The sequence below is a fragment of the Phragmites australis genome, chromosome 9, assembly GCF_958298935.1.
Source record: "Phragmites australis chromosome 9, lpPhrAust1.1, whole genome shotgun sequence".
Taxonomy (NCBI): Eukaryota; Viridiplantae; Streptophyta; class Magnoliopsida; order Poales; family Poaceae; genus Phragmites; species Phragmites australis.
In genome coordinates this window covers 34,577,400-34,594,042 of record NC_084929.1, presented here as the reverse complement: position 1 = coordinate 34,594,042, position 16,643 = coordinate 34,577,400, and the positions used below count along the sequence as shown (strand labels likewise).

The following is a 16,643-nucleotide window of genomic DNA, read 5'->3' as shown; positions in this document are numbered from 1 at the left end:
TTTACTATTTTTAGGTTGACTACTTTTATATTTTCGTTACTACCCGTCGAGCCTCCAAATAAGGTTCCATTCAGAGCGCAAGAATTTCATAGAAAACATTCAATCTCTGCAGTGACAAAAAAGATTTCCCGTGTCCAGGTCCAGAGTTACCATAAAAAGAATAATTTTATTTTGTTACCGTGAGTTGTACCAGTTTAAAGCTTGATTTAGACTAAATGCGTAAAATAAAATGCTATACATATATATATATATATATATACATATTTTTATAAAATATACGAGTTATGATAGAATCAAACGATCTCCACTATCCACCTGACTTATTAAATAATTATCATGTAAACATTCTCCATTCTAAAAATATATTTAATCTTACATTAATTATCTTTTATATCTAGATATCTAATATTTATTTTTTATATATTCTAAAAATATATTCAACCTCTAATTATTTGTCTTCTACATCTTAGATGGCTAATATTTAACTTTTATATGAAACATACGTAGAATCAATTATTCCCATACCGACCTTGATTTTTAAAGAGTTTATCGACTATTACCACAGTATATTGAGACGCGGAACCAAGAATCGAGCAAGAAGTCCGTGTTGGATAAAGAGATCAAAGAGGAAATCTTTTACCAGCAACTAGTGTGAATTCCGGGGCGATCGTGCCGCCACAAGAAAAAACCGATTTGACAAGGCACGGGGAAGAAGAACACAATCGGCAATCGCTTCCCTTCTGCTCCATTAACCGGCCAAGTTACTGGCTGATTACCGCCACTGTTTGGTACGCATCATTTCACGCGAGGGGACGGCGTGGAAAGAAAATTCCAGAGCCCAACCAAAGCTCCAGTTCGCAGCACAGCACTCAGAGAAAAAAAAATGAAGAAAAAGGCGAGATCGTAAAGTGGCAGAACGGAATCCCATTAGCGCAGCGCAATTAGGCGCGCCACCAATTAAAGAAACCAAAAGAATTGGGCGCAGCACCGGAAAGGCGAGGCCTTTGCGCACCGTAGAAATTACCGGCACCGGCACCACGACCAATCGAGCAGCCGCCGAGCAGTCAGCAAGAGCCAAGAGCCAAGAAGCTCTCTTCCTGTCTCCAGGCTCTGTCTGTGCCCTCTCTCCCTGCGTTCTCACTACCACCTGAAATATCAGGGCGCCCGCGGGCTCCCAGTTCCACTGATCCGGGCTGTGATTTGGTGCGACTTGGTGGTGGAGTTGGTGGTGTGCGTCTTGGTTGCTGCTTCCTTCTTTCTCGCTTGGAGGATTTGGAGCAGTTCGTATTCAGGACTGGCTGGCCATGATCGAAGGGTTCGGGGATGGATTGAGGCGTGGGGGGAGAGGAGGGCAGCTTCCTGATCTTCGGTGATCGGGTTTGGGTTCTTGGGATCATCGGAGCAAGCATGGCGGCGGGTTCGAATTGTCAGAGGTATGGATGCCCATTTTAGCCAGCCTCAAATTTGGTTCCTTTCGCATTCTGTTAATGGCGTCGCCACCCTGCCCTTCGTGCCGCCGCCGCCCTGGGCCTCCCACGCTCCTGCCCTTCGTGCCGCCGCCAGCCACTGCGCCTCCCACGCTCTTGCTCGGGCGACCACCAGCCGCCGCAGCCATTTGTTCGTTTCTAAGAACCTGCGACGGCAGCTCAATGGCTAATTCTTTGTGCTATGTCGATTTTTTTCTCTAAGTAGTTCTGTCATGTCTCCAGGTGTTATGTCGTTTGCTCTTTGTAGTTCATGGAAAACGAAACTTTCTGAATTCTTTGTTGACTTTGGAGTTGAGGGATTGGACAATTTTGCCATATTTGATAATGGTGCAGGGTACTAATATTTAGTTTGGCTCCTTTTTGTTTTGTTTTGAGGATGTAACTAGCAAGGAATGATAATTGGCTGTATTTGATTTGTTTGTCAGGCTTGCTCATTTGATGGGTTGTCATTTAGCTGTTTATGAGTGATTACGATGCAGACGTCCATGCGATTTGTAGTTGTCATCAATTTTTTTCCTAGGAAGGATCCAATCTTCCGAGCCAACTACACAAATTGACTTTTGTTATATTAAAGCATGGACTTCAGATGTTTCTTTGTGCCAGTTTTGATTTGAGTTTGGCAATTAGGCATTTTAATTTTGTTTTGTCTAAAAAGGGCATGCTATTTTTGTACTCGACATCTATTGGAGAAAGGACATTTTACATGCTTATGTTTATGTGTGTTCATAGCAATCGAAGCTCTAATCTTACTATTTCTTCTGGCATTTTGAGTAACAATCTTTCTGTATTGTATTTCCTTACATGGCGTTTAATTTAATCGTTGTTTTCCTTTTTATCTCAATAACTTCTGTGTCAGGTTAAACTGGCTTACTGATTTTTTAAGGTGTCTAGGACTACAGTCATTTTGGTGCTTTCTTACAAAGTATAGATAGTGCTGATGATTTAGCAGCATTGACTTCTGATACCTTGACTGTTAGGTAGTCGAATAACGTCGCGTGGAATTATTATGTGTGATCTATATCTGGGCTGCTTACTCTCTTTTGTATCATGGATCTGCACCATCTGCTATGCTGTATTGCGAATTTGCTAGTTGTTTTGTTTTCGTTGAAAAAGAAAAAAATGGTGGCTGTCATTCTTGAAAAGAAAATGGGAAGTCACACAAGCTGGAATAAAAAGGTGGAAAAAAAATCATTTCAAGCAATTGTTCAGTCTTGTTTATTATGTTTATAGGTTTTATTTTTCTCATAAGCTGTAAAATGGTTATTATTTTAGGTCTAGTCGTTGCATTTTTTACTGTGCTTTATTTTTTATCTCTTCTTTTCCCTTAAAAAGAACTTATTTAGCATTTTTTGTTATCATTAGTTATCAGTTTCTTGCAACTGAATAAGATTTTCCTCAATCACTAAGACTGGTGATGTGATGTGATGAAACTTAGAAAAGCATTTTATTCGAATTTTGTATATTATGAGAAAAAAAGATAGCTGATTCTGATCTGCACTGTTTTTTAACTATAGCATTTAATTAAGAAACTGTTTTAACTTTTAACCATGCCTATTCCCGACAAACTCCCTTCCATTTCCCTAAAAATGAACTTCAATTGTAAAGGACATCAGCTACCATATTGTTTTAGAAATTTTTCATCTTCCTTTATCAGCGTATTATCTGCTTGAATAGTGTTGTTTTTGTAGTAAGATGAACAATTGAACTAATCATTTCCTGCTATGGTTGCAGGTTCTGCTGACCTTTGCAATTTGATTGAAAGGACCACTCTATTCTGTGATCTCAGCATATGTGAAGCCCTCTCTGATGAAAAACTGTTATCTTGGTTGCTTCTTGATGAGTAATTTTGGATTATTCCTGGCCACTTATGTCCTCTGATCATCCAAAGCATACCCATCTATTAGTTGGTTTTCCTCTATTGGAATTACCAACTTTCATAAGCAAATTCTTGTTTTAGGGCAAATCTCCTTTGGCAAATATAGTTCGGAGCACATCATCTTGTCGACCTACTATCCTGAGCATATTCCCTTGTTGGATGAACTATCTACAGTGACAAGACTTCCAAATAATCTTCTCTTAGGAGATTCTCATTTACTTTGATGGAAGATTCAGAAGGTTTCGTTCCTGGTCAATCTTCCTCCATCACAGCTGATTTGCTGGGCAAATCTCCTTTGGCAATAACCTACCAATAGTTCTTCTGGGCAAATCTCCTTTGGCATTAGCTTTTACTTCAGATCTCTCTCTGGGCAAATCTCCTTTGGCACTAGCTCTAGCTTTAGTTTCAGATTTCTTTGTGGGAAAATCTCCTTTGGCACTAGCTTTAGCTTCAGATTAAGGTCTGGGCAAATCTCCTTTGGCATTAAGTACTACTGTTTCTTATTTACTATTTTGGGTAATTCTCCTTCGGCAGTGAGTATTAGCAGCTATATCAGGGTAATTCTCCTTTGGCATTAACACTCAAGTGTGCTGGCTGTATGCACATAAGTTCTACCAAAATATCACTCTTTCCTGTGGTTGTGTTTTCAGTGAAAGACTGAATATCGACAAGTACTCTGGAAGGTAATATGTCAATTTCTTTCAATGAGAGTTTTACGGTGCATTAGAGCTATGATGATCATTCATTAGTTGTAGTCCATTGATCCATAATTAAAGGTACTTAAGTCATGTGACAGGTAACAACTTAAAATTTGAAATAGAAGGCTAGAGAGAAATGCTTATCCAATGCTCACGTGGTTAATTCAATCATAGTTGTCAATGTCAAATTTAAAAAAAGATGAGGACGAATTGTAGTGAATAGATTAGCGTATTACATAGTTATTGAGTAATTTGCAAGGCCATAATGGAAATGTGGCCACAAGGTTTTTCTGCCGTTCCTCATGTGGTTGATATAATCATGGTTGCCATAGCAGAATTGAAGGGAAACAACAAAGAATTAAGCATATAGACAATAAAGCCAATAACCAATAGCAGAACTACAGAATAAAGAGAGCGATTATCGGCACACCATGATATTGAGCGAAAATAAAGCCAATGACCAATAGCAGAACTACAGAATAAAGAGAGCAATTATCGACACACCAAGGGTTTTGACAATTTGAAACAGTTAATATTTATCCTGTCTTTTTTAAAAAAAAAAAAAGACCTAGGTTGCCCTTACGTTAATTAAGGGTTGGTATTCTTTAGGTGTCGGTACCTCCCAATACCTTGCAAGCACCGTAAAAAGTCTCTTTCAAATTGTTTTTCACTCATTGTGGTATCTAATCCTCCTGTTTTGCCTTTATTTTCTGCAATTATACTTGTCCAGCTGCCTTTGTATTTTAAAATTCCAAACATCAACTTGCTTATTGTTGCTTGTTCTTTATCACATTATCTAGACGTGATGTTGCAGGGCTTGGAATCATGGATTTGTTTGCAATTGACTCGGATTGTGAGTCATACAGTGGGACCAGTGACAGCGAGGACCAAGAAGAATGTGAATTTACATACAGTGACCATGCCCAGAACATCTTGTCAAGCCTGGACGAGAGCATTGGCAAGATTGATGATTTCCTGACTTTTGAAAGAGGGTTTCTGCATGGGGACATAGTCTGCCCTGTTTCTGATCCCTCAAGTCAACTGGGACGTGTTGTTGGTGTTGCAATGTTTGTTGACTTGGAGACAAGCTCTGGTGACATAATTAAAGATGTAAACAGCAAGAAGCTTTCAAGAGTGAGATCCTTTGTTTCCGGTGACTGTGTGGTTATGGGACCATGGATTGGACGAGTGATCAGAGCATTTGACTTGGTTAGTGTTGTATTCAGTGATGGAGCGAAGTGTGAGATGCTGTTAAAGGATTCTGAGGTACTGAAGCCCATTCCTCCTATCCTTTTTGAAGATGCACCTTATTTTTACTATCCAGGTCAACGTGTGAGAATTATCCATCCCTCGGTTTCCAAGTCAGGAACATGGCTGTGTGGATCATGGAGGCCCAGTAGAGATGAAGGTGTTGTGTCTCATGTAGATGTTGGGCTGGTGCATGTGAACTGGATCGCCTCTGTGACAAATGTTTGGGGAGATCAATCATCAAGTCCTCCAAACTTTCAGGACCCAAAGAACCTCACATTGTTGTCATGCTTCCCTTATGCTAATTGGCAATTGGGTGATTGGTGTGCTCTTAGAGCTGATGACGATGGATGTCTATGGATGAATTCTAGCAAGTATTGCGTTCTTCGTAAGGCCCAAAAGTGCGACTCTCGCATGCACATGGGTTTTCAGGCTTATGGTTCATCATGTTCTCAAACATATGTTGTTGCAAAGACAAAGAGCACTGTTGATGTTCTCTGGCAAAATGGAAGTATATCTCTTGGCCTAGAACCCCAGACATTGGTTCCTGTTAGTACCCTTGGTGATCATGAATTTTGGCCAGGGCAATTTGTCCTTGAGAAACTGACAGTAGAGGATGCTGGTAGGTGTCAGCGAGCTGGGATAGTGAGAGATGTGGATGCACACGAGCGAACTGTAAATGTAAAATGGATTGTTGCAGCAGGTAGTGACACTGTTAGTTATGGAAGTGACCCCAATGTGGAAACTGTGAGTGCTTATGAATTGGTAGAGCACCCTGATTTCTCCTTCTGCATTGGTGAGGTCGTTATCAGGTCAGCTGTGAACATAGGCATGTCTGAAACAGATCTCACAAAAGGGTCAATAGCAAGCAGGGAATCATTGGTTACCGCTTCTGGCTTCTTATCATGCATTGGAAATGTTCTTGGGTACAAGGATGATGAAATTGAAGTCCAATGGGCTAGTGGTGTGGTATCCAAGGTAAGCTTATGTGTAACCCTACAACTAGCTTAAAAATATCTGTGAAACTAACTTTGTAAGTGGTGGTCATGTTTGGTTAGTCTTACCTTCTCATGCTGCACTTCTTTCTTAATCTAATCAATTCTATTTTCGAATCTTTTTTTTTTTTTTTACTTCTGAGAGTATCGGTATGGACAAACTATTGGTAACATATCATTCTCTTGTCCAATGTCAGGTGCAACATTTTGAAATAATTGGATTAGATAGGCTTTTGGATAGTTCACTAGAATTGACGAATGAGGAACATACAACAGTAGATGTGGCTGAACAGGAGGAAATGCACCATGGGAATACAAACGTCAGTTCCCTTTATACCCTCCATGTGTACTGATTATCATATTCACCTTTTTAATATGTACCAAGTGATGAATGAACATTTGTTTTATTCAGAATGCTCAGGAGGAGTATACTGAAGACTGCACCGGATCCTTGTGCAAAGCCACTGCTTTCCTCTTTCCCACGACAGCTTTTGATTTTCTGACAAATGTGGCTGCTAGTTTGTTTGGTACTCATGGTTCTCCATCTTCAAGCTCAGTAAGTTCCATTTGTTGCTAAATAACCCAAGTTAATTTTTCAGAATTCTAAGGTGAAGTTGTTCTTTCAGGTTATGGTAGATCCTCGATATCAAATTGTAAATGTGGCAGAACTGCAGCCATCTGCAGAAGAATTTTCAGAAGCCGAACAGATAGTGGAGTTGGTGGCACAGATTGAGAAGCCAAATCTATCTTCAGAAGATGGCATTCCAAAAAGATTCGATGTAGTGACTGACTGTTCCGATCATCACTTTGTGAAGGAAAATGACCACGAAAATGTAATGCTTTAGCTTCTGAAGCTATCACTACCTTTTTATTTCTTTTCAAGCGACAGCTATTGGTGTGTATACAGAATTCTGTGTAATGATGGTTATTTCTATTCTGTTAGGTTACAAGAGTTTGGGTGAAGAAGGTCCAACAAGAATGGACAATCCTGCAAAATGATTTACCAGGTGTGCTTTTCTGTTGTTTTGTAGTTGATTCAATCAGAACACTTTCCGTAACTGCTTCCTGTTGTTAAATCTGAAACTTCAGTAGCTGTTTATTTAGCTCAGCCTTTTATAGAGACAATCAAAACTATTGATAATGGATATAGACCACAACGTTACGTGCTTACATACATGCATTGATATTGAAGGCTAGGTGGAAGTCAAAATGCTTCACGCTCCACATGATAGCATAGAATGCAATTATTCCATCTCAAGCGGTTACACTTGTTCATATGCATTGAAGGAGAGTACTGAAATCAGTTAGGTGTACCTTATCACGTGTGTATGGGCCTTTGCATGTTCAGCGTAAAGCAAGCTGTTAAACTGCTACATGAACAATGGAACACATAATGATGTTGGGTAGGACAAGCATTCTTTGTAGGGGTTCTTGCCCTTGGTGGCCAAAAAAATATTTGCCGCCTGGTACTAAGTGATCATTTATTCTGCTTATTAGATGTAGTAAAACAATAATTTATTCTGATTATTTTTTAGGAATTTATTCTGATTATTAGATGTAGTAGCAAGTGTATGTTTCTCAAAAACTTATGGGGTATATTTTCTAATATGACAACTATATGTATGCTTTGTTTCAACTATGCAGATGGTATTCATGTAAGAGTTTATGAGGAAAGGATGGATCTTCTGAGGGCTTGCATTGTTGGGGCAGCCGGAACACCTTATCATGACAATCTTTTTTTCTTTGATATTTTCTTTCCTCCTGATTATCCTCATGAACCACCTGTAAGTTCTTCCATTCTAGTCTCTATTATTCTTTCATAAATCTTCCAGTTTATTTTTTCAAACAGTAAAGAATACTGTAAATTTATTTTTCAGTCTGTTTACTATCACTCTGGTGGCCTCCGCCTGAACCCAAATTTGTATGAGTCGGGAAAAGTATGTCTCAGCCTTCTCAAGACATGGACAGGAACTGGTAATGAAGTGTGGAATCCAGAAAACTCGACTGTTCTTCAACTGTTGTTATCCCTTCAGGCCCTTGTTCTCAATGAAAAACCTTATTTCAATGAGGCGGGCTATGACAAATTTGTGGGAAAGGCGGATGGAGAGAAGAACTCCATCACATACAATGAGAATGCTTTCTTGCTGTCATGCAAGTCCATGATGTATGTTTTGCATAAGCCACCAAAGGTACGTCATCAGCTAAATTTTTGTATGGACTGATTTCTGAGAACTTCTTAGTTTGTATGCATCTATTTTGAAACAGTTTATATGCTTCAACTGAATTGAGAGGTTTTATTTAACTAGAGAAGTAAAGTATGCTGCTGAGAAAGTAAAAATGCTATTAGTACAGTGTGTGGCGTAAATCTATACTGATTTACCTGAGTTCAGCTGCATCACTCAATGTTAGAAGTAAGATATGTCTTGATGGATCTGTTTCTTTGTCTGAATTCAGCATTTTGAGAAGTTCGTCAAGGAGCACTTCACTTGCCGTGCCCCACGCATTCTGGATGCTTGCGACGCTTATCTTGGTGGCGATCTCGTCGGACATGCGCGTGACAACGCATACATATCAGAGGACGGCAGCAAGAACTGTTCAACCGGTTTCAAGATAATGCTTGCCAAGCTTCTGCCGAAACTTGGCGCTGCCTTCTCCGAGGCTGGGATCACCAGCGACCAGTGAACCAGAGCAAGCAGAGCAAGCCTTCTCCCTGCATCAGTGATGATAGTTTGCGACATGGGTATTGTAGATTCGCCACAAAAATGAGACCGTTTATCGGTGATGATTATGCGTGTATTCCAAAATAAATTGCTGCATGTTGTATGTGTTACTTATGTATGTCTTGTAAATGCGGAACAGTATATACGCATGATTGCTGAACTGAAAGGTTGCTAGCTGAAGGCAACTGGAGTGGCCGGGTTTGGGTTGTGTTGTCCTTGGGTATAAAAAGTATGTAAATGTGTGTTTTGAAATGGTTTTTGTCTGTATTGTTGACAGAACAGCTGTATGTATATATATTTGCTCGTACTACAGTGTGAAATAAAAGGCTACAGTGTGAAATACAAAGGCAACATATCAAGTGCGATAAGCTCACGAACAGGTTCCTAGGTGTGCAATACTGCAGTCTGCTTTTGGTTTGGGCTCTAAATCAACATGAAAGATTCTATAAAATTCATTATTTATTCCATGGAGTGTTGTAGCTCCAGTTAAATTCAAACTGACGATTTGTTGGCAAAAAAATAAATGTTGTTAATAATGGCATTTGTCTTTTTTACTCTTTTCATTTTCCATTTGATTTTTCATTATGTCATTTTCACTATCTTGATATAAAATGAACTGAACTTGAAGGCTTATATATACACTGGATAAATTACAAGGTACAATTAGAGTCTCTTTTTTTCTTTTCTGGAATTTTTCAAGGTAGCTTGGCATCTAAGCCAGAAGTGACAATTAGACCTAAAGTGCCTTTTCACTGGATATATTCTCTCCACACCTTTTCTTTTTTAAAAAAAAAAATCGCTTAGATGAAAACAAAAATTTTGGTCCAGTTAAAGGTATCTTTAGCTTCGGTTTGATTTTCCTATGGTTGAATTCGAACTCAATCCTCTATCCCGTCTCTTAGGTTCGAACGGAGCATACTGGTGGAAATGGCCAGCATCTTAGGCACCTGTCTCTGTCTGCTTAGAAGAAAGGATATTGATGTGATATGAATCCATTAGTAGTCAGATGCAAATCCTCATAATGAATATGTTAAAAGATAGCATAATTTATGAACTAAATCTTTACCATCTGTGAAAAATTTACTGGAAATGTTGTTAGATATTTGTAAGGTGTATTAGAAGTACAATGAGTCAAACCACGCGAAGAACATATCAACATTTAGTCCCGGTTTGGAATACGGGATATTTCCCTAAAACCTACAGAAATTGATTTGCTTCGTGTAAAATTAATGCGTTCTAAACTGTGTTACTATTTCCATCTAGCCATATTTTTAGCAGTCCTACCAAACGGCTCTTCGTACTCATGATTTTTCAACTCTACCTTAAGAACTGAACAATCTTAAGAAAAAGGAAATGAGGCGAGGGCCAAAAAAAAAAGAAGAAAAGAAAGCTAGAGCAGAAGCAATTTTTTTTTAAAAGAATCACTATTCAATTGGCATTCACGACTTCTCAAAGTGTTTATTTTCTTCATCTGAATACTTAAAAGCGATTTGAATGGTTGAAGTCTTGAAATTTTCTAAAAAAGCTTCAAAGTATGAGCGACCCTGTACAGCTCTAACTTCAAGAATTATTAGAGCTAAAGAAGCTCTGTCAAACATATCCTTTGTTATCATTACTGATTTTCGTATAGCTAAAAGTTGAAAGAGACAGATGAGAAAAATATCAACAATGGATCATACATGAGGTGAGACGAGCGTAGCGGTGAAAAACAATATGCCCATGAATTGTGTATCCCGGCACGTCACATTAACATAGGGATTAGATGCGTCTGTAATCATATTTAATCGTAACTTATGATTAGCTTCAACTTAAAATATTACAATTACAATTAGGACATGTGTGATTATATTTTACTGACCAGACACGCACGTGAGAGGTCCAGGGCCCACAGTCCAGCCTCCCATGGGCAAACCCTGAAACAGTCCACGTGCGATCAGAACGCAGAAAGCCCAGGCTGGAAGAGGGCCCACTTCTGACAGCTCACCGAGCGTTTATAAATTCCAATATCCAAAGTGCCTTTTCGCATTTCTCCACTTCGAAATTTATTTCCTCGTAAATTTCTCTCTTCGGTCTCCACTCTGCACCGCACCCATCCACACAGACCCCTCCCCCACCCCACCTCGCCGGAACCCTAACGTCAGCCCCCGCCTCCGGCGATCGACGGCGATATCATTGCTGCGTCCTCGGATGGCGACCCGCGCCTCCAAGTGAGTCCCCCCCCCCCCCCCCCGGCCGCCGATCTGTTTGGCCGCTCTCTTCGTTCCGTTTCGCCCTTCCGTTAATTCTGATGTTGTTTTGATCGGTCCGGTTTCCCCTGCAGGAGTTACCTCTGCGCGGGCAGCTCGTCGTTCGAGGATCCCGACGTGGTTGAGGTGTCGCCGACGGTCGCCGCGGCCGTGGGATGGACCTCCGGCCACCAGAAGAGGAAGCGGAGCCAGGTGATGCCCCTTTCTTCACTGTGAATGGTTTTGTTGTTGTTTTCGGAATTGGGGGTTGTGGTGCGTATGGATGCTTGATGCGGTTTGGTGATTGCCACCTGGTCATAGTTGTATAAACGGTTGAGTTATCTGATCTTCACTAGCTGACTGAAGATGACGATCCCAGGCTGCAGAATTGAGACTACTTGTTTGTAACTCTAGATATTTTGGGATTGTTCTGGTTGATGAACTGCGATCATGTTTAGAATTAGTTGGTTTTGATGTGTTCTGGTGATTATCTGATTGTGGAACTGTGGTTAATTGCATGGTGAAACTATAGTTTTGTAGGATTTGACTGTTTGTGGTATCCTGTTTTGGTCTTAAAGACTGTAGTTTTACCTGTCAGGTGCTCTCTGTCATGCGGGTATGCCATGTGATAATGGTGGTTGAGACAAGTCTTTGCTAGTGGGAGGAAAGTGAATCTCATATTTCTATTAGCTTACTCAACGCTTTGATTTTTTTCTTTCATGATTTTTGACGAGTCATCGGCTGAGTTTGAACTGGTGGTTAGGAGGTATAGTTTTGTACTGTTTTCATGCATTGCTGGGCGTCCTCTTATGTTACACGTATGGTAGTTTCAAACCAAGAGCCTGTACCTGGCTTTATTTGAAGGAAGAAAATTGTTCAATGTACAATTGCACAACCATCGGGAATTCAAAGGGTGAGCTGGGGATGCTAGCATTACAGAGTATAGCACAAAACTTACCAACTTCCTGTACTAATCATGGGAATAGAACTCTTAGATGACAATCAGGATGAGAAAGCAGAATTACATATGGGCTTAACATACACACAAGTCCTTGATCTTTTTGTGAACTTATGACAGTCTTGGTTATCCTTCAATCAGATAGGTGCTGGATTTGTTTACCCACAATTGCCATCTTATTCCCGATAGTCCGCAAACCCCAACTCATGGTTTATATTCTGGATGACATATTCCTGGTTTGACCAGCCAACTGACAGCTCATCCACTCATATGCATAACTTGCCACTGGGCACTGCTAAAGGATGTTTAGAAACATATCACTGCAAAAGAGTTCATTCGGAGAAATGCTGCTCCAAAATAATCTTTTAGCTCTATGACATTACAAAAACATAGCTCCTTAGTAAAACATCGCAAACACTTCAAATTTTTAATGATGCTCAAGTTTTTTTTAAGAAACAGGAGGGAAAGTACCCCACCCGATTTTCATATTAAAACCCGATAAACAAGCATTACAAGTAGGTATCGACCATTTCAGAAAAAAACAAAAACAAAAGATGTGGCTACCCGCCAACCGCTTACAGCCGCTCACCGTTTGCAGACTGAACATATGAAACTACTAAACAAAACCATCTATTTCCTGTTTTTGAACTAAACCTGACTCCAGGTTAAGAAACACTACAACAAAAACTACAGAACACTCCAGCGCCATTTGCTTTTTCACACAACAATTCTCCCCAGCACCAAAGTCCATCCATGTCTTGTTGTAAACATCCTAGGCCACCTGCTTCACCTTCTTTGACTCATCACGCAGCACCTTTCAGTTTCTTCCTTTCTGCAAAATTGCCCAACTTTCCAAATATGAGCATACAGTAATGATGCTCAAGTTATCCTTGCCCTTCTGAATAAACTTATTTTGTATTGTCATATGGAAAAAGCTATTTTGAAGTGGCATCAAATTTTTTTTCACTTAAAGAAATAGAGTTGATTTGCATTGTGCACACATCACAAAATTAAGCTACTCCTACCAGTTCTCCTTTTTTTCCATTTCTCCACATTTGTTTCTGTTCACTTGTCAGAGAAAAAAAATTTGTGAGAGGAACCTTAGTTTTCCATAGGCTTTGCATTGCCAAACCGTTTAGTCTCCGAATCCAATTCCCTACATAGGGATTGGATTTATACAGAAGTCTCCTTTTGTGTTCATTTTCATGCTGTGCCTGCCTTTACGTTGTATGCTAATGAATAGACGTCTGGTAATAGACATATGGTGAGGTTTTTATAGGAAAAAATTGATCATTGATGACAGCGGCATTGTCAAGTGCATATCTTATGTATAGTTAAGAGCTGCTGGATTTTTTCCCTTTATGTTATCTCCTCTTTGTTTAAATACTAAAAACTATTTTCATTATGTTTGCACATTGCATTGATGTTCTGTCCATTAATGTACATGGTGAATGACAAAATTCTTCTAAATGCTACTATTTTGATATATCGCTCTTTTTGAAGCATCTTGGGGATGGCAACTATACAGTTTCTGAACACCTTGCATACTACATTTATATTGTATAGTAAGAGTGTTAATCGCGGAACCAAAGTTGAAATTCTGGAAACTATTCTGATCGATGCATCTTCTTCTGAATTTTTTTTTGTATGTATTATCTTCTGTATAGGCATTGGTAGTACATTGGACTTCCACTATAAGATTGACTATTTACATATCACATTTCTGTAATATAACTCTATTGTGCTATGCATTGATGTGTTTGAATTTTTGTGCCTGCTGAAACAATAGGTTGTTCCTCATGAAGTGATTGAAATTGATGCTGATGATGACCCTGAAGGGGTTGTGATTATTGGTGAGAAAGCATCAGTTGACAAGAATAAGAAAGCTGTTGTGTATCCGATGGATTGGCCAAAGCATGCCAAGGTGAATTACCACATTTCTTTCCCTTTTTCATATTACTTGCCTGTATACCATATTACCATGTCAACCTCTGACAGATTCTTTTCTATGGAAACAAATCCAGAGTAGTTTGTTTCATGACATTGCTGGACCAAGCAAATATACTTTAAAAACCACAGATCCATGGTTGTTTGACCACAGCATATATCAAGATGGCCCAGTTTACAACTATTCTGATGACTACCCTTATGAGGGATTTGAAGACGACTATGCTTATGATGAAGATGAGTATGATGACGACGGTTATGATGCTTCATTTATCGAAAGTGAGTATAACTATAGTTTGTCTGCCAAGTTTGATGACTTGGATATTCCACCTGGTGTGGAGCCTTCTTTACCATGGCTGCAGAAGACTTCTATTGAGATTGCAAATAAGACCAAACCCACAAAGATCATGGATGAGAAAATTGATGAAAAATACAAGGCATTTAAGCAGTTCGATACTGTTGATGATTACAGTGATCATTTTTATTCAAAGCCAGAGTCAAGAAAGCTCCAGGTGGTGAAAAAGGTACCAGTTTTTAGCTTTCCCTCTATCCTTTGTCGTCTTAGTGTAGTCCAATACTTAAAGGTATCCTTTAAACAGCCATCAAAAGACTGGGCGAAACGTATTCAGCATGAGTGGAAAGTCCTAGAGAAAGATTTGCCAGGTAGGCAGCTCTTTCATCTTATACTCTAATTTTATGAACGTTGATGCAGTGCTAGTTTTTTTTTATCATCTTGACAAATAAGATGAAATCATTTTGAATGTTTTTTTGTCTTGGTGATATTTACTTATCATTACTGTTTGTAGAAAGCACTATAAATATAAGAGTCTTTAATGATTATATTTTTTGAGTAGATACTATATTTGCGAGGGCATATGAGGATAGAATAGACCTGCTTAGAGCTGTCATTATGGGACCAGCTGGCACTCCTTACCATGATGGACTCTTCTTCTTTGACATTTACTTTCCCCCTCAGTATCCAAGTGTACCTCCAGTAAGATTTCCTATTTTAGCAGTTTAGCTCTATCAATGATTTTTCATCTTTCTTTAATCATCTTTGAAGGATCATGTGGTGGTTATTTAATTCTTTACAGCTGGTGAACTACCGTGCTGGTGGGTTGCGGCTTAATCCAAACTTGTATGCTTGTGGGAAAGTGTGCCTTAGCCTCTTAAACACCTGGTCTGGCAGTGGATGTGAGAAGTGGAATCCATCCAATTCAACCATGCTGCAGGTCCTGGTCTCCATTCAGGCTTTGGTTTTGAATGCCAAACCTTATTTCAATGAGCCTGGTTATGCTATGCATGCTAACACACCTCATGGGGAGAAAAAATCCCTGACATATAATGAAGATACTTTCCTGCTATCCTGCAGGACGATGCTGTATTCACTTCGAAATACACCGAAGGTATGCTTCTGTGCTTATCCTAGCTATTGGAAGAGTACTTGTTCCGGTTATCATACTGAAGCTTTAGGGAACCAACGTAACCATAACAAGTTGGCAACTGCCATGGGATTATGGGACTCCACATGATATACGATTAAATATGTAGTAACTTTTGTGGTGAAACCATTTTTATTTAGCCGGCTATGCTTTCATATAGAACCTTGATACCTGCAAATTTAATGTGGATGTACCTTCTGCAGAATTTTGAGGATTTTGTTGCTGGCCATTTCCGCAAGTATGGGCGCAACATCCTTGTCGCTTGCCGAGCCTACCTGGACGGTGCCCAAGTTGGATGTCTTGCTAAAGATGGAGTTCAGGATGTCGACGAGGGTGACAAGAGCTGCTCAGTGAGTTTTAAGCAGTCACTGAAGAGACTATTCGAGGAACTTCTGATGGCATTCACCGTGAAGGGTGCAAATTGTGACGAATTCCTTACCCAGAATGCGAGATCTGGGTCTTCTACAGCGACAGCGGACACCACATTGAGGCTGTAAGGCAGAGTCGGCATGTGAGAGTAATAATCTTGCCATTCAAGCTATTCGAGCTACTACCCCTATCTTCAGTTCGATAGAGGGGCTGCAAGAAATTGTGCCTGAGCATCTAACCGTTTTCTGTAGGTAGTCTATGTAAATATCCTTGTCTAGCTCTTCCGGTGAAACACAAGTGAGATATGCATGCATGTAGGGACAATATTTTTACATAGCTATAGCCCATAAGTGTATTTACCATCGGGGCCCTCGTCCGGCTGCTTATGTCTATAAGTGATTGATGTCTCCATATAAATTTATATTATCTAATGAGATTTGTCAGGTTATCCCCTGCCTTAATCGTTCTTGGGATCTCAGGCTCAGGCTACCTGCATAGTGCACAGTCAGCAGTGTATGCTTGCATCGTGTGCTTGCTATTACGGGCTATCTATGAGGCTGACATGTGGGCCTGCTCTGTCAGATTGAAGGATCAATTACAATTTTATTATTAAAATTTATTTAGAAGATGTAGTTTTCTGATAGTTTAACGGTAAGCAACGTATGTGTAGTTTTACGT

General features: G+C 39.7%; 2 protein-coding genes across 2 annotated transcripts; both read left to right on the top strand.

The window, feature by feature from the left end:
• The first annotated feature begins 802 nt into the window (after positions 1 to 802).
• LOC133929391 (probable ubiquitin-conjugating enzyme E2 24) lies at positions 803 to 9,377 on the top strand. The gene is made up of 10 exons (XM_062376127.1): positions 803 to 1,433; positions 3,219 to 4,046; positions 4,876 to 6,287; positions 6,502 to 6,624; positions 6,717 to 6,860; positions 6,931 to 7,137; positions 7,248 to 7,311; positions 7,949 to 8,088; positions 8,182 to 8,493; positions 8,759 to 9,377. The coding sequence occupies exons 3-10, from the start codon at positions 4,887 to 4,889 to the stop codon at positions 8,984 to 8,986; spliced, it is 2,619 nt and encodes an 872-aa protein (XP_062232111.1). The 5' UTR covers positions 803 to 1,433; positions 3,219 to 4,046; positions 4,876 to 4,886; the 3' UTR covers positions 8,987 to 9,377.
• A 1,681-nt stretch (positions 9,378 to 11,058) lies between these two features.
• Positions 11,059 to 16,413, top strand: LOC133929389 (putative ubiquitin-conjugating enzyme E2 38). The gene is made up of 8 exons (XM_062376126.1): positions 11,059 to 11,231; positions 11,345 to 11,462; positions 13,997 to 14,131; positions 14,232 to 14,678; positions 14,754 to 14,817; positions 15,009 to 15,148; positions 15,249 to 15,560; positions 15,800 to 16,413. Exons 1-8 carry the CDS (start codon positions 11,212 to 11,214, stop codon positions 16,091 to 16,093), a joined length of 1,530 nt encoding a protein of 509 aa, XP_062232110.1. The 5' UTR covers positions 11,059 to 11,211; the 3' UTR covers positions 16,094 to 16,413.
• Positions 16,414 to 16,643: the final 230 nt, after the last annotated feature.